This window comes from Argentina anserina, chromosome 1 (assembly GCF_933775445.1).
Source record: "Argentina anserina chromosome 1, drPotAnse1.1, whole genome shotgun sequence".
Taxonomy (NCBI): Eukaryota; Viridiplantae; Streptophyta; class Magnoliopsida; order Rosales; family Rosaceae; genus Argentina; species Argentina anserina.
Window position 1 is genome coordinate 22,815,693 of NC_065872.1, and position 25,354 is coordinate 22,841,046.

A 25,354-nucleotide genomic window follows, 5' to 3' on the forward strand; every position below is an offset into this window, starting at 1 on the left:
TAGGAGCATATACCTATTTTCACATGTTTTTAGTGGACAAATCATGTTCTAGTTATTAGAATATATATATATATATATATATATATATATATATACATACAGTCTCCATCCAGAGTGAACTTTCACTCTGAAATTACAGAGTGAAGTTCTAATTTTGACACACTTTTTGATCAATTTTTTTCACCATAAGTCATTCAATATTTATGTATGCTATTCAAGATCATCTCTACAAAATTTCATCTAATTCGGACATTGCTAAGGTATTGAAATTAGATTAAATCAATGAACGAATTAAAGATGTTCAACGTGAACCGTTCGTGTAAATCTCGATTTTGAAAGCTCAAACCATTGTTAAATTGGATGAAATTCTGTAGAGATGATCTTGAATAGCATACCTAAATATTGAATGACTTATGGTGAAAAAATATGACCGAAAAGTGTGCCAAAATTAGAACTTCACTCTGTAATTTAAAAATGAATGTTCACTCTGGATAGAAACTATATATATATATATATAATATATATAATGACAAATGGCAAATTATGAAAAAATCACCACTTATTTCGTAATTATAAAAAATTACTTTTTTATATAAAATTATATAATTTTATATAAAATATCAAGTTATGTAATAAAAACGCCGCATTTTGTTTTTATGATTATTTTACCATTATTTATTTTTCTTCACCTTCTTCTTCTTCTTCTTTTTCTACTTCTTATAATTTAGGCTATAACTTGGTCATCTGACATTGGATTTGGGCGTGATTGGTACCGTTGAAATGAGAGATATTTATATTTTCATTTGATACTATACCACTCCGAACTGATAATTGTACTAGGCGCAGCAACCCTTGCAAAGGACTGTCGCGGTCCACGGTAGAGCTCTAAGCTATTTCGATGAAACTGGGAGCTCAAGCCTTCATAAATTTAGTTATTCTCTTCATTCTGAGCACATATATACCGACCTCCTTCAAATTCTGAGCACAAAAATACCGACCTCCTACAAGTTTAGACTTTCTTCCCGACACCTTGTGAATATTGTCACACTAGATGTCACATCAAAAGTCACATTGGTAGTTACAAACTTACAATATTGACTGCACTTGTGACTACCATTGTGACTACTTCCATGACTATACTTTGAAAAGGAGGAAGTGTGAGAAAAAGCTGAAGGAGAAAAGAATGATCAAAATAACGAACTTGTTTTAGCTATCTTAGAGCCACCATCAATTTACTACAACCCCAATGAACCCTTCGAGACCATTACCCAAATCCAAACCATTCCACAACCCACACCTTACCATGATGAAGGGTACCTTATGAATTTGATAACAAAACTTAAAGTCATGATGATTTTCAATGGCTCCATTTAGAACCAGTTGCTCCAAATCTTTGGTTATTGTGGCTCAACAATGAGCTTCCTTCACCCTAAGGTCACACGACGTCTCCACCTAGCCATATCACCACCCACTACTACCCACTTCACCTTAGCTTCCGCCCGCTCAATCCAACCAAGTGGTGTGGTCATGGATATGGGAATCATCATCCAAACTATTCCTTCATACTCTTGCCAGGGGATGATTGTGGTTTGCTACTATGGGTCCCATGGCTAGACTTTTTGGGATTCTTTGGTATGCACTTTGGAGAGAAACTAATGGTATTCGATGTTGATTGGGGATTCCATATCTTGCGCGGCGTAGTCAACAAATCCCCTCCACCAGGCCCGAATACTGATCAAGCCCTCCTTGCCATCCTTACTTCAGCCGACCACTACACTACTCCCAAGCCCATTGTTCAACCCAATGAGGCTCAATCCCACCCTCCATCAATGCATAAAAGTCTTTAACAGTTTTACTACCTTGTTCACCCCTTTCACAAACCTGCCACCAAAATGTATAATGGATCACAAAGTACCTCTCATTCTCGGTACTAACCCATCAATGTGCGATCCTATCGGTATACACACTCCCAGGTGAGATTGAAACCCAAGTGCAAGAAATGCTCAGACGTACAAGGTTTCATACAGCAAAGCAATACACCTTTCTCTTCACCGGTGTTTTTGGTCAAGAAGAAGGACCATATTTGGTGTTTTTGCATCAATTACAAGCAATTAAACCTTTTTCGGTTAAAGAAAGTTACCCCATCCCTTATGTTGATGAGTTGTTAGATGAGCTACATTGAGATTTCTCCAAATTGAACCTAAGGGCCGGATACCAAATCAGAATGTGTGAGGCCGACATCCCTAAAACAACGTTTTTGTCACATGAGGGACATGAACAATTTGTGGTGATGTTGTTTCGGCTATCCAATTCTCCTTCTACGTTTTGAGTGGTGGTGTATGATGTGTTACACAACTTATGACACAATGGAATTTTGGTATTCTTTGATGATATTTTAAACCCATATTGCTACTTGGGACATTCATTTGCAACTTTGGGGAACAAATTCAAAATCAAGCTCTTAAAGTGCAACTTGGGGAAGAGCATATACAACATTTGAGACATACTATTTCAGTGCAAAGGGGTATAAATGGACACAGACAAAGTCAAATTTAGGTCCAGGCCCAGGCCCAAAATCACAAAGGCACTCTGTGCCAATTTAGGTCATGCAAGGTAACACTGCCTTCATCTCCTCCACCTCCACGCCTTGGTCGCCGAGGCCTAGATCGAGAAGCTCATGTATCTTTTTTTTAGAGAGATAATAAAGGGCAGTGGTAGCGGCAGCGTGTAAATTTTGACAAAATCATGGACAACGGTAGAAGAACATCTTTAACAACTCTTGTAAAACTATAATAATTGTTATAAACCGGAGTAAGAAACTTACTTTCTTGATTGATTGAGAGATATGAGTATTATGAGAGATTGCAAACTAGAGAGTAAAGAACATGAAGAGAAAACTGATGAGGGAAATGTGGTGTGTCATTTCATTCTTCACTAGTCCCTTTATATTGGAATACAAGACTTGGTGAACTCTTGTAGTTACTTGGTGATCACTCACAATTACTTGATGATCACTCACAAATAACTTGGTGAACTCACACAAGTAAACTTGATTAGTACTCACAAGCTAAGAAGCTTGTATGACAGTCACAAACATCATTGGTGTTACATTACTCACTAGTTAAAATGTCCTAAACTATTATGTGGATAGTCACACTAATAATTATATTTACAACACTCCCCCTTGGATATCCACCAAATAGTTTGGTGTTGGACGCGATTAATGTTGCCTCGTTAAAAACCTTGTTAGGTAACAAAAACCTAGTAGGAAAAAATAACCCTGGTCGAAGGAGAAAAGAGCACAACGCGCATATGTCATTCGAGAAAGATTTTAGGCGCTCCCCTTGATTGAAGACTCCCCCTTATCATTGAACATTCCTTTTGGAAGCTTGGAGATTTGACGCATTCCAATGCCGTTAACTAATTTCTTGAAGATACATTTTGGTAGAGATTTGGTGAAGAGATCTACCAAGTTGTCACTTGATTGGATTTTTCTAACTTCAACTTCTTCTTGCTGTTGAAGCTCATGAGTGTAGAAGAACTTTGGTGCAATGTGCCTGGTTCTATCTTCCTTAATGAATCTTCCTTGCATTTGAGCTATACATGTTGCGTTGTCTTCGTGTAAGATTGTAAGAGCATCAGTTACTGATGGTAGAGTGCATGTGCTTCAAATATGGTGAATCATTGATCTTCACCAAACACACTATTTGCTAGCTTCATGGAGTGCAAGTATCTCTGAATGGTTGGAGGAAGTGGCCACTAGTGATTGTTTTTTCGACCTCCATGAAATTGATGTATCTTCACAAGTGAAAACATAACCTATTTGTAAACGACCCTTGTGCGGATAAGAGAGGAAACCAACATCTGCATATCCAACAATGCTTGGACCATTTGTGGATTTGTATGTATACAATAAACCCATGTCCGTTGTACCATGAAAGTAACGTAAAATATGTTTCACACCATTCCAATGGCGTAATGTTGGAGCAGAGCTATATCTCGCCAATAAATTGACGACGAATGAAATATCTGGTCTTGTGCACTGTGCCAAATAAAGCATAGCACCTATAGCACTCATATACAACATTTCTGGATCAAGGATAATTTTCCCCTTCTTGTCTTGGACGAAATGGATCTTTCTCAACATCCAGACTCTGAAACAACCATTGGGGGTGCTTAGTGGATGAGCCTGGTCCATACCAAATCTTTTCAAGACTTTCTCAGTATAAGTTGCTTGATGGACTAGAATTCCACTAGCAAGATGCTCGATCTACAGACCGAGGCAAAATTTAGTTTTCCCAAGGTCCTTTATTTCAAATTCTTTCTTTAAATTTTCAACCGTCTTTATGAGCTCCTCTGGGCTCCTAATTAAATTCATGTCATCGACATAGACTGCTACTATCGCAAAATCAGAATTTTATTTCTTGATAAACACACAAGATGAACATTTATGTATCTTTCCTTAATGAAGTACTCACTAAGACGGTTGTACCACATTCGTCCAGATTGTTTCAATCCATATAATGATCGTCTTATTTTAATTGAGTACGTATTGCGTGATTTGGTAGTTGCTTCAAGCAACTTAAATCCTTCAGGGACTTTCATGTATATATCGGCATCTAGTTCCCCGTACAAATGTGGTAACGACATCCATAAGTCACATATCAAGTTTTTCTGAAACTACTAAGCTTATTAGATACCGAAATGTATGACATCTATAACAGGGGAATAAGTTTTATTATAATCAATCCTAGGCTTTTGTAAAAAACCTTGTGCAACAAGACGTGCTTTATATCTTGCAATCTCATTGTTCTCATTGCGCTTTCTCGTTAACACCCACTTGTAACCTACATGATTCACATTGGGTGGAGTTTGGACAACAAGTCCAAAGACATTGCGGTTTTTAAGAGAATCTAGTTCTACTTAGATTGCATCTTTCCATTTGAGCCGATCATATCTTTTTCTGCATTCATCAACATAGCGAGGTTCAAAATCATCGCTTTTAATGATCTCATTAGCTACTCCGAATGCAAATACATCATCGACGCCTATTTCTTTTCAATCCCATAATTCATTATTGTGTACATAATTTATGGAAATTTCCTTATTATCATGTACCTGAGCCTCTTCATGGGATTGTGTCTTATCATTGACTCTTTGCTCTTCTGTATCTAAAGAGTCATGAATTGTGGATCGGATATCAATGTTTTTCCTAATAACGTTTTGAAAAGAGATGTTATGATGATTCAGCTGTGCCTTTAATTTCCTTTTCTAGGAACTAAATCTTTTGAAGCTACATGCCTGCCACGCTTCAGGCGTGTAGCAGAAGGCTAATTGGCCGCAACAATATTTTATTCAATTGGGACATCAATCTTTGCAGATGCATTAGCTGCTAGGATATGTGATCTTGTCACTTTTGCTATATCAGTAAATGCATTAGGCATTTTGTTAGCAACATCTTGAAGATTTAGTATCTTTTGTACTTCGGTTTCATTTTGTGTCGTACGAGGATCAAAATGAGACATAGTTGGCAGATCCCATGATAATTCACGACGTTCTTCAAGAACCGTTTTTTCTCCTTCTAACGGCGGGAATAATGTCTCATCAAAGTGACAATTGGCAAATCGGCAGTAAAGATATCACCTATCAAGGGTACCATATATCTAATGATAGATGGTGAATCAGAACCAATATAGATTCCAGTTTTTCGTTGAGGACCCATTTTAGTAAGTTGTGGCGGTACAATAGGCACATAAACATCACAACCAAAAATCCTTAGATGGGAAATATTGGGCTGATTCCCGAAAAAAAATTGTAGTGGGGAATATTGATGGTTGACTACGGGCCTCAACCGAATTAAGGATGTCGAATGCAAAATGGAATGCCCCCATGAAGAAGTCGGCATCTTTGTTCTCATTAGTAAAGTGCGCGCAATATATGCGCTTAATAAGAGCTTCTGCCAAGCCATTTTGTTTATGAACATGAGGGTCTGGATGCTCAACCTCAATTCCCAAAGACATGTTATAGTCATCAAACAGTTGGGATGTAAGTTCACTAGCATTATCTAATCGAATTTATTTGATAGAAGAATCTGAGAATTGTGCTCGTAATTTAATTATTTGAGCAAGAAGCTTGGCAAAATTCATATTATGAGTTGATAAGAGGCAAACATGTGGCTATCTTGTAGAAGCATCAATCAAGACCATAAAATATTGAAATGGTCTGCAAGATGGTTGTATAGGCCCACAAATGTCCCCTTTGATTTTTTGTAAAAATGATGGGGAACTGATATCAATCTTGGCAAAGAATGGCCTAATGATCAGCTTTCCTTGTGAGTATGCTTTACAAGGATTATAGCTCGGCATAATAACATTCTTGTTCATTAATGGGTGACCATTGGACTTTGTAATGATCATATGCATCATTGTGGATCCAGGGTGACCTAAACGGTCATGCCAGAGCATAAAAACATTCTTGTTCATTAATGGGTGACCATTGAAGTTTGTAATGATTGTACACATCATCGTGGATCTAGGGTGACCAAAACGGTCATGCAAAAGCATTAATGTATGTTGATCAGTGAACTTCTGGTTCACAACAAGGTATGCCTCAATCATATTTAATGGTTGTATAATACAAGCCAGATGAGAGGCCAATCATTCTTTCCAATATAACGCATTTGGCTGTGAGTATTGGAAGTAATGCAATGATATTCCACATTGTTTTTATCTGTGGTTTGTACATGGTACCCATTCAAGCGTATATCTTTAAAACTTAACAGATTCCTTCCGCATCTAGAGGAGTACAATGCCTCTTGAATGGATAATTGGGTACCATTTGACAACTAAATATGGGCTCTTCCATAGCCTTTAATTAGGTCTGCATGACCTGCAATGGTTGTTACTTTAACCTTTGTCAACCTTAAAGTGGAGAAATATTTTCGATCTCTAAGGATCGTGTGCGTGGTCGCACTATCTGCAAGGCATATATCTTCTCCATCTTTCTTGAGTTGAGAGCATCCATTTTCCATATTTATGCCTTCATATATAATAAGATAAACACCAACATAAATATAACTAGCGAATTATAAGATAATTTTATTTAGTAAATAGTAGAAAAACGTATTATAAAATGGAGTAAGAAACTTACTTGGTTGATTGATTGAGAGATATGAGTATTATGAGAGAGATTGCTAGCTAGAGGGTAAAGAACATGAAGAGACAATAGATGAGGGAAATGTGGTGTGTCATTTCATTCTTCACTAGTCCTTTTATATAGGGATACAAGACTTGGTGATCTCTTGTAGTTACTTGGTGATCACTCGCAAGTAAACTTGATTGGTACTCACAAGCTAAGAAGCTTGTATGGCACTAACAAACATCATTGGTGTTACATTACTCACTAGTGTAAATTTCCTAAATTATTATGTGGATAGCCACACTAATAATTATATTTTACAACAATAACATCTATTTTAGAGGAAAAACACCATATTTTTTGCTCCAACAAGTCATGTAAGACACTCTATTCTAAAGAAAGTGGGAAGAAAGAGAATGAAAATCTCTAGATTTATAGAATTTTCAAAACTTGTATAATGTATTAAAAATCTATTAATTTTATTACTTGCCTTAGAATTCACCCTCTATTCCTTATAAAAGGAAAAAGTTAATAAAGAAATGTCTTTATTTTGAACAAATATATAATAATTATATAAATTCATTAAATTATGCATGAATGCATTTAATTTTGTCAAATATTGTAGAAAAGCTGTTGGAGTTGGTGACTATTTTTTATAAAGATTTTGTAATTTCCTCCTTTATAATAGAGAATTTGTTCACGAACTAGGTGTTGGAAATGCTCTAAGAGATATTAAAAATTGACAGTTTTCTAAGTATAAAAACTTACTTGACTGTTTTCTAATTTCAAGTGTCAAAAATGACTTTATTATAAGATGCCCTTAAAGAAAAACAGATAAGTGGCAACCCTCTAATCTTGCCAAAATTGTGGGCAACAGTATAAGAGATATTAAAAACTGACAGTTTTCTAACTAAAAAAAATTTACTTGACTGTAATCTAATTTTATGTGTCAAAAGTGACCTCTTATATATAAGAAGCCCTAACAAAAAATGGATGCCACTCAACCCTCTAATTACGATTTTACGGGACAGTACCTCTCTAATCTCTATAGTTTTGTTTGACACGAATTAGAATCTTGTTTAATAGAAGCCTTGAGATGGGAGTCCCAAAATCTAGTTCCGAGTAGGACTCTCCCTATCGAGTTGGTGAAAGGATGAAGGAATTCGGTGATAGGGTTAAAAAATAAAATAAAATAAAGCTCTATGCAAATTGAGCTTGCAAGAAACTCTGAAACGAGAAGCTTAGTAATTCGACACTTCCTCCATGATCAATGGGGAGTTAACTTTAGCAATGTGATCCTCTAGAAGGATAAGCCAGTCCCTCATAAAAGTATTGAATGAGAAGGTTTCCCTCTATCTGGTGCTGAGGACACTGAGCAATAAGAGATTTGAACCTCTCATAGTAAGCATGAATCGACTCCTCTTCTTGTAGTTGAATCCCACTTATTCTCTTCTTCAATAGCATAACCCAACCAGTCGAAGAATACTTTTCAAGGAAGGTCTTCACCATAGCGTCCCAAGAAGTTATAACACCGGGAGGCAGCAGATAATGGAACCAGTCTTTAGCTCCATCGGCCAAAGAGAAAGGGAAGGCCTTCAACATGAGGATGTTCTCATCTGCGCCATGAGGTGCCAGAGAGGTGCATACCAATTGGAACTCCTTCAAATGCCTGATGGGATCTTCAGTTGACAAGCCATGGAAGGTGGGGATGTGTTCGAGCAAGGTTTTCCTGAGCTTGAAATCGGCGGTTCTCCCTTGAGCCGGAGCACGGAAAGTGATGCATGAACTGTATGGTTCTATAACCGAGCAATTCAACTCTCTTATGGTTCTTTTTTCAAGAGCCATGGCTTTTTTTGAACTGAAGACAGGTGATGATCTCGGGGAGACTAACTCTCTCCAATATAATTTCAAGATTGAAAGCTGAGGGGAGAAACTAGTGAGCGGGGGTGGCAATTCCGAACCGAAAAACCGAAAACCGAGTTGAAAAAACTGAACTGAAGCCAAAAAAACCGTACGGAACATAAACCGAATCGAAATTTAGAAAATCGAACCAAACTGAATCAATATGTTTGGTTTCCGGTTTGGGTCATAAGAAACCGCACCGAACCGAAAAACCGAACTATTCATAAAACAATGTCGTTTTACGTTTATCTTACCGAATATTTGATTTGATTAATGTGATTTTAAGTTTAGATCATATATAATTATATGTTTCTCTTTTGTAGTGTTATATAAGTATATATAATCATCTATGTATATATATGTAGGCCCATATATGTATGGTTCAAATAAGTTTGCTAAAACAAATATATATATATATAAGTGGATATGTAATTACTAAATCCGCCTCAATATAATATAAGAATAAATATTTTTACATATATATATATAAGCGGATGTGTAATTACATATATGCATCTATAAATTTCAAGATCTAATGCAAATAAAGGACTGAGAGTGTTAGTGACCCTGTAAAAATTTTATCAAATTCGGACCTCGTTTAACCGTCGGAATTTCCGGTAAACCGAAATCAACACTAATATGTCATAAGGGAAGACCCATTACCAAAATGCGAACACCGAAAATCGTTTGCATATCTGAAATCACCTAATTTTTGTCACCAATTGTGTGCGGTGGCACCAAGGAAACCCATTTGAAAAAGCCCCGGTCAATGAGGATTTTAATATGTCAAAACGCCTCTTGTTTAGTTAACCGTTAGTACGAATGGTCAAACCATGTCCAAAACGGACGAAATTTTTACGGAGTCCCTAAATATATATACTGATCACATCTGCTGGTGTCGATCGACCATATTTCGAACTGAAGTTGGCGATCGCCTAAGTGTCAACTAATGTATCATAACCTTTATATTAGGTTTAGAATAAAACTATCACATTATGAAGCGGCTATATGAATGAAACTTCTCGGGATCGATCGACACCAGCCGATCTAATCGGTATATATATTTAGTTACCCTATAAAAAGTTCATCCAACTCGGACCTTGTTTGACTGTCGACATTTTTGGTAAATCGAAAACACTACTAATATGCCCTAAGGGGACTTATTACAAATATGCGAATGACGAAAGCCGTTTGTATATTTGAAATCACCGAATTTTTATTACCTATTGTGCATAGGCGCACTGAAGAAATCTATTTGGCAAAGCTCCGGTCAATGGGGTTTCAATATGTCAAAACACCTTTTTTTAGTTGACTGTTGGTACGAACGGTCAAACCATGTCCAAAACGGACGCAATTTTTACGGGTTCCCTAAATATATACACCGATTACATCTACTGGTGTTGATCGACCATATTTCGAACTGGAGTTGTCGATAGCCGAAGTGTCCACTAATGTATCATAACCTTTATATTATTAGGTTTATAATAAAACTATCACATTATGAAGCGACTATATGAAGGAAACTTCTCGGGATTGATTGACACTATCCGATGTGATCAGTATATATATTTTAGTGATCATTTTAAAGTTTCATCCAATTCAGACCTCGTTTGACCGTCGGAATTTTCGGTAAACCAAAAACAACATTAATATGCCCTAAGGGGGGAACCCATTACCAAGATGCGAATGCGGAAAGCTGGTTACATATTTGAAATCACCTAATTTTTGTTATCGATCGTGCGTAGTCGCAACGAGAAAACTCATTTTGCAAAGCCCCGGTCAATGAGGTTTTATTATGTGTAAACACCTCTTTTTTAGTTAACCGTTGGTACGGACGGTCAAACCATGTTCAAAACGGATGAAATTTTTACATGGTCCCTAAATATATATATATCGATCACGTCTATTAGTGTCGATCGACAATATTTTGAAACTAGAATTTATTTGTGACTTTTTAAAAAAATGTTTTATAATAATTCTTTTATTGTTTTAAACCCTTAAATTAGAGTATTATATTTTTTTCTTATACAAGCCCGCAAGGCCCGTAAAAGCCCGCAAGGGCCGTTGACGGGTCCTAGATTCAATCTGGTTTTTTTTTTCAATTTTTTTTAAAAACTGAACCGAACTGAATTGGTCGGTTCAATATTCAATTTGGTCTATCAGAGAACCGCGAACCGAACCGAAGTTCAATTTCAGTTAGATTTCCGATTTGAGCCCAAAACCGAACCGTTTGGGCCGAATTCCACCCCTACTAGTGAGGTGCTCATGAGGTATTTAAAGGGGTTGAAATCTGGAGAAAAACCGTTTCAGATAAGGAATCAAATCGTTTTTTCTGGAACCTTAGTATCATAAAGATAGGAACCTACATGAAACCAAATCAAACAGCATCACTCTCGCCCCGTAACTGAAACCCTAAACCCAAAACAACTTGATGCGTCTGTAAATTTCATAAAGAGTGACTTAACTGGAGGCACAACGATTGTAGGATTTGTAGGTACAAATAGAACCCCTTTTGGCTTTACATGGACCAAGTTTGAAGGAAAAATAGCAAATAAGACGGAGATATATACTTCTATTCGGTTTTTTTCTTCTTTCTTTCTTTGTTAATTGTTTTTCCTCTTGTCATTTGATAAAGCTCATCCTTTGCTTACATATGGAGCATTTGCTTCACTACAGGTTTAAGCACAACCAGAGCACAGAATACACCAGACTGATATTGCTAACTACCACTCATAAACACCGAAGCTTAATACATAAATAGTACTATAAGAGATTTTGGGGATTCAGTAACAATATATACATTAAGTGGCGTAAAGAACTTTGTAAAACTGAAAACTGATGCCAATATTCCTGCAGAGAACTGTGACTTTACTTGTCAAGTGCTGGTTCCATTGTCTGGACTATTGGGGCAGTAACTATGGCTAGATTTAAATTACCTGGACCAAATTCAGCTGACCTTTCACGGATCTCCCTGTACTCTTGACAAACAGCACACAAATGGCAGAAAAAATGAGTTACAAAGTCTCCACATGGTGCTTCCTACAAAGTACATACACAAGAAATGGTAAGCCCATGAAAAATTGTGCTGGTCACAGATTTATCAGCAAGTTACGACCATTCTTCCTTCCCAAGTGAATTGTAAAATTATCAGAATAATGATTCACCTGCCACATATCTAGCTAATGAAGCTACATCATCACACATAATAATTCCCTTCCTACTGGACCGCTTAAAATTCAGAATTATATCATAATATTGTCCATTGATTTTCTTAAAGGAAAAATAGATTAAACAGTGTGACATTTTCCACATTCTAATTTTCAGTATCCCAGGTTTCCAAAACTTCAAAACCATATCTCACCTTTTAGCTTTGACCTCAGATCGGTATCTACGTATGTTACATCCGTTAAGGAAGTTGAGAACTGAAGGGTATTTTAGTCTTTCTATATATCATTATTTTTATCGTCAAGTCCAAAAACTAAAAGAAAAACAGAACCCCCTTGGCTCTCTCTTCCATTGCTACCCGAGCTGAGCCAATTCCCCATCATCTTCTCACTTTCATTTACAGATCAAGGCCCCAGGTCTTCTAATCACCCAAACTACTTCACAGACCCACAAATCCATTTTATTACCCTCGTCTTCTTCTGCATCAATTTCACCTACATTCAACCTACAAGGCTAACCAGATCATTTATATAATTAATCAACTTCAATTCACTGTAGATTGAAGAAAGTCATCGGCTGCTTTATGTAAGTAGTGGACACAATCTTGCACCGATTGATCCAAATTGACCAGATTGGGAAAGAGACCTAGGTAGTGACTTCTCTGTTTGGTGGGATTGCAGGTGTTCATTGCCCAAACCATTGAAGAAAAGAGGTCTGTAATCTGGAAAGCCACTTCGCCAGGTTTTTGCAGATCGGTGGTGGGAGTGGTTTGGATTATGATTGCAGGTTATAATTCCATCACGATGCTCTCTAGTTTTTTTTGTTACTGAATTGAATTGAAATTTCCTCAATTTAAATGTACTGTTAAGGAGATTCTTAATAATTTGAAGGAAAACTTGCTTACAATTGAAAAGCACAGAATGTAAGAAAGGAACCAGAGTGGCAGAGTCTATGTTTTTCAAAGAAAGCTGGAAATTTCTGGCAAAGAGAGTGGAAGAAACACTATATATATATATATATATATATATACACACTATGCAGCACTGTAAAGAACGGCAAAACCTTCGGAATATACTTTCCCCAACTGCCCAACATTATTCAAAATCCCTGCTTTTCCATCACGATACTCTCTTTGTTGTGGCTTTTTTTCTTTCATTAATTGACGAAGAAGAAGAATCAAAGGTTACAAAAAAAAAATGGCAAGGAATAAAGAATAAATTGGTCATTTGATGACTAATATTACTCTGCCGTCAGCTTCCTTAACGGAGGTAACAGACGTAGATACCAATCTTAGGTTGAAGTTAAAAGGTGAGATATGGTTTTGATATTTTAGAAAGTTGAGATACTAAAAGTTAGAATAGGAAAAATGTCAGATACTATTTAGTCAATTTTTCCTTTCTTACACAAATTAGATCTTTCATATTCATTTTCTGCAACATAACTGCACCAGCCAAATTGGCCATTATTGAACCCAAACTTATTGAGATAGCATACCCAATAAGAAGAGCATCTACTTACTTAATAGGTACATAGTAAAAATATAAGCATTAATCAGAAGCCAGTATATCACAATATTACAATACCTGGAGATTATATTTTGATCTTAGTGTCCTGCGGTAGCCACAAGCATAGCATGCAACAAAACATCCCGGTATACCCAAAATAACACCATCAGTTAATAAGCAGCAGACTGTATTTACGAGTACCCACAGAATAAAATGAGTAGTGCAGGAGCCCATTAATGTCCCAGAGCCCAGAAACTCTGCATTCTTTCCAAACAGATAGCAAGGGAAAAATAAACCTATACAACCTGAAAAAGCAAATAATAACCTGAATCGGATTACAATAGTTGGAATATCATAAGCTTAAAAACATGATTGGTGAAATTTTCGTGCTATTGCATGCACATGTTTGTGTAACTGACAAGTGACAAAAATTAGTATCCTGCTTTTAGTTATTATAGCTTATTAAAATTCTGTAAACAAACACAAGTTTTATCGATACTACACCCACCATGGTTTCAAAGTTTACCAGCAAACATAAATTTCATATTCTAAACATAAAGTGAAGGGGAAAAAAATACCATCTTTAAGCCTTCTATAAATATCTTTAAAAAAAAAGTATTCACAGCTTAATGAATGATAGTGAGCACAAATAGCATACACAACTTTACCAAGAGCAATGTTTCCACACTATCAATCCCCATATTATTTCGTCAAGATTATATTAAAAAGTTCTGGAAATGCATGAATAGACAAACTCACTTATAGCTTGTTGCCAGCAACAGAGAACTATGACTGTTGTCAAAATCAAGGACGACTTACAAAATTGATACAACTAAATGTTAAAAGCAAGCATATCGTTAGCCTAATCTATTGGTCATCAGGCTAGTTAACCCGGATGCTTAAAACCAACCAATGTGAAACAATAGCGAATTAATTATTCATCATGTTCAAACCTGAAATTTATTATGTAGATAACATTAAGAAACCTTAATCAGTTTATTACTGTATAGTTAACTGTACACTATTTCAATAAGGCATTGGCTTCTAATTCATAGACACAGGCTACAACAACAACGTCAGATATAGGAGAAGTCGAAATCATGTATAAGAACACATATATTCATACATAACGGCTGAGAGTATGAGATATATGGTTAGTTAAACAGCCAAAATCATGTTATAGCCTTTCTATGGAACCCTTGAAAACCGAAAGCATGATCAAGACAAGTTAGTTTTTGCTTCCCTAGTCAAGAGGCACCTTGTGAAAAAGCAAGTTTAGAAGGCAGAAAGTAGCGTACAGCTCTGCGTGTCATCGCAACATGCACAAATTCCAGAAGACCATTGTATCGGCCCATCGGCACTATTTTGCTGCTCAGGAGGGTCTTCACTGCGTGGAACAAGAGCTGATCCGGAATCTGATTGGCCTAAGGGAATGTAAGTCGGCGGTGCATAACTGCCTTGGCTCTTCATCTTTCTGGTGATGAGCAAATAAATTTATAGATAGAACACTGGATTAAATTTATAGATTAGACAGACAGCCACTGTGTGAATGTCTGATGTAAATGGTTATAGATTCAACACTAGTTTCTCTCCCAGTGATTTTCAACAAAGAATAAACCAGTAACATAGTAGTGAAGGGGATCAACCTCTCAAATGCTAATAGAACAAATCAAAGTCACAAATTTGAACCCAATAAATTCAATTATTGAAACAGGAAGGGAAACAAATATAAAGTCTAAGACCCAACGAAGAACAAACAATATTCAATTTCAAGAAATGAAAAGAAGAGAATCGTACCCAACAATTTCGCCTCCCGTAATTTGGTTGTGTGGTTACAACCTGAGAACGACAAACCCCGATTCCGTGTTAGATTTACTCCTTTGGGCCAATTTCTCTTCCCTGCCCGAAGTATCAAACAGACTGCTCGGATTTCTGGAGTGGCACGTAAGATCCACGCGCCAGTGTGCCACTGTACATGGAGTCTTTAACTCAATTCTTTTTTTTATCGAAGTCCAAACTCAATTTTGTCTGGAAAAAGCAACCGCCCAGAAATTTAGAAAACGTTTTGACTAGGAAAAAAAAAGTTCTGGAAATTTGCGACCCTAAGACACTCTAAAAGCATCCCTAACAGTTTTGTAATTTTAGAAAAAAATAGAAATTTGAGAGAATATTGAGTTTTTTCAACTCCAACAGATTATACATCTCATTCTTCAAAAGAGATAAATGATGAGAGAGAATGAAAAATTCTCCAAATTTATAACAATCTGTAAATTTTTGCAGAAATAAGAGCATTAAATGCTACACTTTCTCCAATAACTTAAATTTTAATAACAACCAATCAAAATAATAAAAAATTTGAATCATTTATTTCAAACTAGCAAATTAAATATATAAAATAATTTATGATTATAAAAATATGATTATATAATATTTTATTCACTTGTAATAAAATAAATAAATATGTAAAATTGAGAAACTGTTGGAGTTTGAGCATAAATTTTTTAGAGATTTTGGCATTTATTTCTCTATTTTAGAGAAATTTTACCAAAATTATTGGAGATGTTCGAAACACACTTATTAAATCCAGAATGAGGGACTTATTTTTTAATTCCGTTCCCACTAAGTAAACTGTCCTCTATGTTTTTTTTTTTCAAATCTTGATGGAGATAATAAAGTCTTCTAGCAATGTGTTGAATAATTTTTGAAAAACAGTAGTTCAGACACTTTAGTGCTTTTATTGAAATAATTAAATTGTAGGTTTTTAAACGCATTTTTCATGGAATATTACGCAAAGATTCATTGAATTCAATAGAGCAGAATTAAAGTGTTCATTTGAAACAGATTAAACTGAATCTCGAATATTAACCACCAAAATAATATAAGAAGAAAATATTAGCAGGAAGAAAAAGATCCCCAACTAGATCTGTATGTAATAACTGTACATATTTGCTTGTAGCCCAAGAATGGATGGAGTAGCAAATAGCAGGTAGCAAAAAATGTTGTCATCTTCCATCTATCACTGTAATAGTGACATGGTTTACAGATACTAACTCAGGGGTTTCTTCTTCTGAACTAAAGGTTGTGTCCACGTATCTCTTAATTGAAGTAAACACGGGTTCTCTCGGCAATGGAAGATTTGCAGTCTCACTCTCCAGCTGACATGGTTGGTCTCGAATCTGCGGAATCTTGCACACACATCAATCCAACATGTATGCATCTCAACAATTCAGATCGATCATTACAAGTGTCTGAAATGGAAGGATCAATGAGATCCTCTGGTGTATTTGCATTCCAGAGGTGCCATGCCTGAAATCATTTCATAGTTTCAGTATTTGCTCATAGAGATATCAAATCTGATAATAGTAACATTACAGATATATGAGTGGAAAACTTTATTAAACTTTCTTAATGAATCTATACATATTGATGTCCTATATATATAATCAGAAAGCATCACCCACTATCCCACAATCCACTATCCTACAATTCCCTCCGTGATTCAGTGAATCACGAGTCATGATTCACGCCAACACTCCTCCCTCAAGTTGGCGCATACATATCAACCATGCACAACTTGCTAAGTGAATCATAAAATGTCTTTTTAGACACTCCCTTTGTGAGCATATCGGCAAGTTGAAAACTGATGATTTTTGCGTCTAGTTTCTCCTTTATAAAATGACGATCAACTTCTACATATTTTGTACGATCATGTTGCACAGGATTCTGGGAGATATCAATAGCTGTCTTATTGTCACAGTACAACTGCATAGTAAACTGAGGCTTAATACCCAAATCTTGTAGCAAATTTCTAAGCCATAACAATTCGCACACTCCCTGAGCCATACCTCTGTATTCTGCTTCAGCACTAGATCGAGCTACCACATCTTGTTTCTTACTCCTCCACGAAACAAGATTACCTCCAACAAAGGTAAAGTACCCTGATGTGGATCTCCGATCTGTAATATTTCCAGCCCAGTCTGCATCTGTGAAGCCACAAATCTCAAGGATATTGTTGTGATTAGAAAACATTACTCCTCTCCCTGGAGCTGACTTCAAGTACCTCAAAATCCTCACAACAGTATCCATGTGATCCACACTCGGATTATGCATAAATTGACTCACCACACTTACTGCATACGCAACATTTGGCCTGGTATGTGACAAATAAATCAAGCGTCCAACTAACCTCTGATAACGAGTCTTATCAGTGGGCACTTGATCTGGGTACTCTGCTAACCAATGGTTCTGCTCAATAAGAGTATCAATTGGAGTGCAATCTAACATACCTGTCTCCGTTAGTAGATTAAGGATGTACTTTCTCTAACACATATAGATACCATCACTTCTCCTGGCTACCTCAATGCCCAAGAAGTACTTAAGTGTACCTAAGTCCTTCATCTCAAACTTTGTGACTAGCTGCTTCTGTAATATGTCTACCTCAATAGTATCATTACCAATAACTACCATATCGTCAACATATATGATTAAGGCTGTCACCTTCCCTTGTTGGTGTTTGAGAAATAATGTGTGGTCTGAATTACTCTGCATATAGCCAATTTTCCTCATGAATTGTGAGAATCTTCCAAACCAAGAACGATGTGACTGTTTAAGACCATATAAAGATTTTCTCAATCTGCATACAGAGTTATTTGGAGAAGCAGCCGCATACCCCGGCGGGAGATCCATGTACACTTCTTCTGTAAGTTCTCCATGAAGGAATGCATTCTTAACATCAAACTGTCTAAGTGGCCAGTTTAAGCAAGCAGCACAAGAGAGCAATACCTGAATAGTGTTTATCTTTGCAACAGGTGCAAATCTCTCATCATAGTCTATACCATATGTCTGGGTGAACCCTTTTGCTACTAGGCGTGCTTTATACCGGCTCACTGACCCATCTGGATTATGCTTCACTGTAAACACCCAACGACATCCCACAGTCTTCTTGCCGTGTGGTGGAGATACAAGATCCCAAGTATTGTTCTTTTGTAATGATTCCATCTCTTCCTCCATTGCTTTCCTCCATTTTGGATCTCTTAATGCATCCTGCACTTTGTTAGGTACTGATACAGTAGATATTTGATTCACAAATGATTCATATGACTTAGACAATCTTTTGGTAGACATAAAATTTACCACATGATACTTAGTTTTAGCCTGAACGGTAGGTTCATACTTTTTTGTTGGCTGACCCCAAGTAGACCTATTTGGCAAGACATATTGTCTACTATTAGTCTCACTAGTATTAGTCCCAATAGAATGACTAACCTCAGATGAGTGATCTTCCGTACCAGGAGAGCATTGGTCAGGTGTAGAAACATGAGGGGCAGTTGTGTTGTCATCTGCTGGTACCTGAATTTCTGGAGTGACTTCACTGCCGGAATCATCCGGTGGTGCATGTGTAGCTGACACATTGGTAATCTCAATAGAACCTGTCACCATATCTACTGGCTCACTTATCTCCCCCTCTCCATGATACAGCTCTTCAAAATATGAATTCTCCCCCGGAAGAGCAGTATCAGAAGAGGAAAAATAGCTCATGTCCTCAAAGAAAGTAACATCCATAGTGATATAGTACTTCCCGGTAGGCGGATGATAGCACCGGTACCCTTTTTGATGTCCACCATACCCAACAAACACACATTTAACGGCTCGGGCATCCAACTTAGATCTCTGGTGTTTTGGAAGATGGACAAAAGCAACACAACCGAAAACACGGGCAGGAAGATTATGAAAAGAGGGTAAGGAGACATGAGATGCAAGCACCTCATATGGAACTTTTCCCTCAAGGACACGAGAGGGAAGACGATTAATGAGGTGGGCGGAAGTTATGACAGCATCACCCCAAAGGTATTTGGGCATATGGGCACTAAAAAGAATACACCGAGTCATGTCAAGTAAGTGACGATTTTTCCTTTTAGAAACTCTATTTTGCTCAGGTGTATAAGGACACGTTTGATGAACAATTCCATGTGTGTTAAGAAACTCCTGAAAGACATGATTCACATATTCCCCCCATTATCAGAACGAAGAACTCTAATGGTGGCATTATATTGTGTTTAGACAGTGGTATAGAAGGATTGAAAAGCGGGAAAAACCTCATCTTTAGTTTTGAAAAGAACAATCCATGAAAGACGGGTGCAATCATCAATAAATGACACAAAATAACGCATCTCTGACACAGTAGACTCTTTGGAGGGTCCCCAAACATCAGAATGAATTAATTCGAAAGGAAGACTATGGTGATTAGAAGTACTAGGGGAATAAGTAGAGCGATGACTCTTACCCAAAACACATGTCTCACAACGTAAAAGTGACTCATCCACGCTAATGAACAAAGTAGGCATAGATTTTTTCATAACACTAAAAGATGGATGCCCTAAACGACGATGCCATAACCAAACTTCACTTAAGTTGTCAGAATTGGAGATTAAGGCGGTCCGAGACTGAGCCCCTAGTTTCTCCCCCGCATATGTCTGATCCAGATGAAACAACCGGCCCCTCAGATACCCCCGACCAATCAACTCCCCGGTGAGAAGATCCTGAAATATCACATACATGGGAAAAAATGTCACAGAGCATTTAGCGTCAGCGTTCAATTGGGGAACATATATCAAATGATGAGATAAAGCAGGTACATATAGCACATTATGAAGCTCTATGGTGGGAGTAATACGAACTGACCCTTTCCCTAGTACGGGAAATGCCTCACCATTAGCATTAGTAACATAAGGTACTGGTGGAGAAGACAATACGGTAAAATAAGATTTGTCATAAGTCATATGATCAGATGCACCCGAATCAATAATCCATGTATAGCAGTAAACAAAGTTAGAAATATTGAAAGCCATACCAATTTTGTCACGACCAACTACTGATGCGGTAGGTAGTGCTACCAAAAAAAAGCTGATATAAACTTATCTTGGGTGCTCGTGCACCGTCGGTGAACCGGCACCGGTCACAAGACAATCAAATCTGGTCCGGGTCGGGTCGGAGATGCCCGGGTCGGGTTGAATCTGGTCCGGGTCGGGTCGGGTGGAGCTGGTCCGAGTCGGTGCTGCTAGGCCGGGTCTGATGATGCTGGGCCGGATCTGATGTCGGATCTGTGCAGGCTGGCTGGGTCTGATGATGCTGGGCCGGATCTTGATGTCGGATCCGTGCAGGCTGGCCGGGTCGGGAAAGTACCCGAAGGATCGAGAAAAAGCAGTGCCTTTTCCAGATTAAGGTGGTCCGGGTTTGGTGCGGCGGCAGCTGAGGGTTTCGGTGGAGAAGTCGCCGGTTTCGGAGGCGATTCGGGGGAGTTTAGTGCGGCGGCAGCAGAGGGCGATTTTGGCTGAGGTAGGCGCGGGACGATACCAAGGCAGCTGAGGGCGATTCTGGCTGAGGTAGGCGCGGGATTTGTTCCGGCCGGTGTGGTCTTCTAGGAGGGGGCTGCCACGTGCCGTACCAGATTGTGTGGACGGTTATGTTGGTGGTGAGGACCGGGACCAAATTGAGGGAGGTGCGGGACTTGACTTGGAGTTGCAACCGGGGAAGACGAGGCGGCGGCGGAAGTTCACGGGAGGGCAGCGTCGGAGGACCGCTGGCTGTATGACCAACGATAGACGAGTTCGACCAGATGGATCCACCAGACGAAATAAAGCACCTATGAGAATAGACTTCCCACTGCATGTACCAGCAGAGAGCTCGCACCAAACCCAGAAAAACAAAAATAAAAAATCCCAGAAAAACAGAGCATGCTCTGATACCAAGTGGAAAACTTTATTAAACTTTCTTAATGAATCTATACATATTGATGTCCTATATATATAATCAGAAAGCATCACCCACTATCCCACAATCCCCTCCGTGATTCACGCCAACAATATGTACTCACATATCCAATAAGGCTCAAATGTTGTGAGGTTCGTAGGCTAGTGTTCCTCCGGCCACTCACTATCTCTAACAGCAATACACGGAAGCTATAGACATCCGACTTCACTGAAAACAGACCTCCCATTGCATATTCAGGAGACATATAGCCGCTGCAATGTAGATATCAACATATAAACTTTAGATTGATAAACTTTTGACATAAAAAAAAAAATTAGGCCTGATATAAGTGTCAACAACTCGAGACTTACTATGTGCCAACAACTCTCATTGTGTTCGCTTCATTTTGGTTCCCCCCAAATATTCTTGCCATACCAAAGTCAGAAATTTTGGGATTCATATCTTCATCTAGTAAAATGTTGCTAGCTTTCAAGTCTCGATGAATAATTCGAAGTCTAGAATCTCTGTGGAGATACAAGAGCCCTCGTCCAATCCCCTCAATAATCATGAAGCGCTTTCTCCAATTCAGTAGTGCTTGCTTGGTTGTATCTGCAATTTCATCAAAAACAGAACTACTTAGCAAAATCCCTCTAGTTACAATCCGTATGTTTTAATTATGCCATAAACTTTATGTAGCTGTTTGATACTAAAGGTTACTCAACTAGATAAAATAGAACATACCGAAAAGAAAGAAATCCAAGCTTTTGTTTGGCATGTATTCATAGAGCAGCATCTTTTCTTCTCCTTCAATGCAACAGCCTAATAGCCTCACAAGATTTCTGTGCTGCAGTTTAGCAATAAGATTTATCTCATTCTAAACTGCTCCATCCCTTGGCAAGATACTTCGGAAAGTCTCTTAACAGCTATTTCTTCTAGTCCTGGAAGAATTCCCTGGAGATGATACAAATGGTGAAATCCTAAGGACATGCATATCACTTAAATATTCTCAGACATGCTTTACAATCATCATATAAATTCACCTTGTAGACAGTACCAAATCCCCCATTCCCAAGCTTGTTTACTAAAGAAAAGTGGTCTGTAGCAGCTGCTACACTGTTGAAACTATACAATGGCAAATCCGGTCCATGTACTTGCTTCCCGTTTACAGTAGGGTCTAGTGATCCTGACATTTCTGTTGAGAATTCTTTGGTCTTGCCAGCATCATATGTTGGTGTTTCACAGATTCTCAACCATGAAATTGAAGTGGAGGGCAACACTGAAGATTTGAAAAATAATGAAGAAGTTAGGAAAAAGGGTAAAGAGATTATATCATGCGCTCTTCTCATTCACTAAAAAGAAGTAGATGCACACATCCTACCTTTAAGTTTTGCTTTGAACCTCCATATTAGAAATATGAAGATTGTTACCGCTACAGTGATTAGTGATATCACAAGGACGGATAGTTTTTTGCTGCCACCTACAGACAATAAGAGGCCAAAGAAAAGGAATAAATAATCTGTGCAATATCACAAAACCAAGATGGTAGAGAAAAAAGCTATGTAAACAGAAAGTCAAGTCAGCTGATTGCTTATGCATAGCCATTACAAGGACAAGTTCTACTACCTACACCCTTTCTGTGCAATGTTCTGAATTTTCAATAGCTTCCATGTTCAACGTAGAAACCTCATCTTGCCTATGACTATAAATAACCATTCATGCGTAGCATAGTCAAGTGAGTAGTGACTCGATTATTCTTCTGACCATATTTGATTAACACTTAAACTTTACTATAGATGATAAAAATGAATACCAGAAACCTCAGCAATGACAGAGAAGATTATTACTATTCCATTGAGTAAAAGTAAACAATCAAAACCTGCAACAAGAAAGAATAAGAGAGCTTGGTTACCTAAATCGGAATGAGCAACACGAATATACAATGTGTTTCCCCCCTTTGGAAACTGTTGCACATCAACCAACTCGGTTGTCCAAATCGTACAGCCAAGTTCAGAAACATCTGCATAAGCAGTACATGAACAATTGTTCAAACAAGATTGCTCACAACTGATCTGTGGACCTGTCGCCACCACCAAGTCTGCGAAATCCGGCACCTTTGTACACTTCACTGCCATCCTCACCACCTTCAGCATCAGTACTATTTCTCTGACACTTCAATGGTGTCCTCCTTTCACACCCATCTGACATATCCCCCCAAGTATTTCTACGAAATCCTTGCGTACAATCACAACTAGCATGATCCGATGCACTACAAAGCCCGAAGCTCCCACACTTGTTGTAAAGCTCACACCCGCTTTCCTTGTCCGGCTGAGACATAAGAGTAACCCACTGGTTTGAATCATCCTCCCAAATGCTCCGCTCTTCATAACCATCTCATCCTATGCGAAACCTCAACTTATCAGAAACATCCATGGGGTGTAAGATAAGTAGTAGCTCCCATTTTGGTCTCCCTGATCTATAAGACTGAAACCAGCAGAGTATCTTGTTGGCATTTCAGGAAGACCAATAAATAGTAACTTGTTCCCGTGCCCACTTCTCCATCTTCTTTCAGAACCATGCCATATCATAAGCTGTGGTGCTGCTCTAGCATCAACACCAGAGATATAGTCACCTGGAGCTGGATCATTGGCTGATTTCCAGGACCTCAAAGCACGATTCTCTCCCTCTTTAGCGTTCACCACCATTCTCATCCCAGGCCAAAACGTATCAGTAGGAAAATTAAAAATCTCCCAATAAGGTATGTAGTTGTATTTGTCAAAAGCACAAGGTTTCCTGTATCTCTCAGGACTGCAGATGAATTCTTGGATACTGATGAAGCATTGCTAGACCAGACTTCAGTGCTGTTTCCGTCTAGAACAACCAGATTGCCATCGTTTCCTATCGTGAACACTCCAGCTTTATCAGGCACAGGGCTCTCTCTGTTTGCGACCCAAACGATTGCCGGGTCTGAAAGGTTGTAGTACCAAATACCGACGTAACGATACGAAGAGTTCCCCGGACTGAAGAAGCCAAGCTCGAAGGTTTGGCCATCGGAGATCAAAGTCTCGCCGTCTTTTAGAGTCTGGCCCTGAGTGATCGAACTCGAAGCAGAGCAAAACAGAAGAACATAGCAAGAAACAATTAAAAAGACAGAGAAAATCTCGAAAACAGAACCTGGGTTTTTACCGGTGATGATTTCCATTTGGAGAGACTCACAGAATTGCAGGCATTCTACGCTGTAGAATTTTAGAAACTAGAAAATGAAGGTTGAAGCGTGTGAAAGGTGTGATGTCGGCAGAGAGTTTTAAGTTTCAACTATTGGGTGGCGGCCTGGCTGGTGTTGCTTTCCTTCGTTTGTTTAAGTAAAGCTTTTAGACTATGGAGGTAGACCTAAAAGCTGCACATGAAAATCGTTTTGGCCTTGACTGACTTCTGGCTTTGTTTCGGTGATGACTGTAGCAAGGTTGGGAGTTATGCAGAGGACTAGTATTACGAAGACGAGGGGAATACTAGGTTGTTGAAGTTGACGAAGAATTATTTCAATAATGCATGCACTTATTGCACTACGTACATATTGTCGCGCTTTTAACAGAAATACATTTGAGTATTGTGATTGATGCAACTCATGTAAGGCGTACCAACTAGTAAAATTCCTATAAGCTAATGGGTTATGCTTCCTTATCACGACTTATTGTAGGGGAGTGAAATTTGCACTCCTCTTTTTGAAAACCACACACCCATTTGTACTTTTAGATTTAGATTTCCATAATTGCCCATTACTCTTTCATCTCTTCTTCCGTTTTAAACTTCAAGCAGCTGTGAGCATGTGGCTTTATTAGCTATCAGAGTGATTTTCTCGCCGTACACGATACATTAGGATCCAATCGGGTAGTCGAATT

The 25,354-nt window shown here is 38.1% G+C and overlaps 1 protein-coding gene and 1 pseudogene across 3 annotated transcripts; both read right to left on the bottom strand.

Annotated features, from left to right (window-relative positions):
• Positions 1 to 11,776: 11,776 nt before the first annotated feature.
• On the bottom strand, positions 11,777 to 15,652 carry LOC126788900 (protein PLANT CADMIUM RESISTANCE 10). 3 transcript variants are annotated; one of them, XM_050514928.1, is made up of 4 exons: positions 15,507 to 15,652; positions 15,008 to 15,183; positions 13,788 to 14,014; positions 11,777 to 12,078 (listed from the first exon to the last, which is right to left on the bottom strand). In XM_050514928.1, the coding sequence occupies exons 2-4, from the start codon at positions 15,177 to 15,179 to the stop codon at positions 11,908 to 11,910; spliced, it is 570 nt and encodes a 189-aa protein (XP_050370885.1). In that variant the 5' UTR covers positions 15,180 to 15,183; positions 15,507 to 15,652; the 3' UTR covers positions 11,777 to 11,907. The 3 variants fall into 3 exon arrangements, with proteins under 3 accessions (XP_050370885.1, XP_050370890.1, XP_050370877.1); XM_050514933.1 differs by having other exon boundaries at positions 14,968 to 15,183; XM_050514920.1 differs by having other exon boundaries at positions 15,008 to 15,217; positions 15,507 to 15,643.
• Positions 15,653 to 16,711: 1,059 nt separating this feature from the next.
• Positions 16,712 to 24,657, bottom strand: LOC126804118 (G-type lectin S-receptor-like serine/threonine-protein kinase B120; annotated as a pseudogene).
• Positions 24,658 to 25,354: the final 697 nt, after the last annotated feature.

Bases quoted from the DNA above. Each gene is read 5' to 3' on its own strand.
- LOC126788900 (XM_050514928.1), bottom strand. From the start codon at position 15,179: ATGAAGAGCCAAGGCAGTTATGCACCGCCGACTTACATTCCCTTAGGC. The intron at 14,015-15,007 runs GTACGCTACTTT...TTGCTTTTTCAG, and splicing joins TTGCGATGACACGCAGAGCT to GTTGTATAGGTTTATTTTTC. The intron at 12,079-13,787 runs GTATTGTAATAT...TGTACTTTGTAG, and splicing joins GATCAAAATATAATCTCCAG to GAAGCACCATGTGGAGACTT.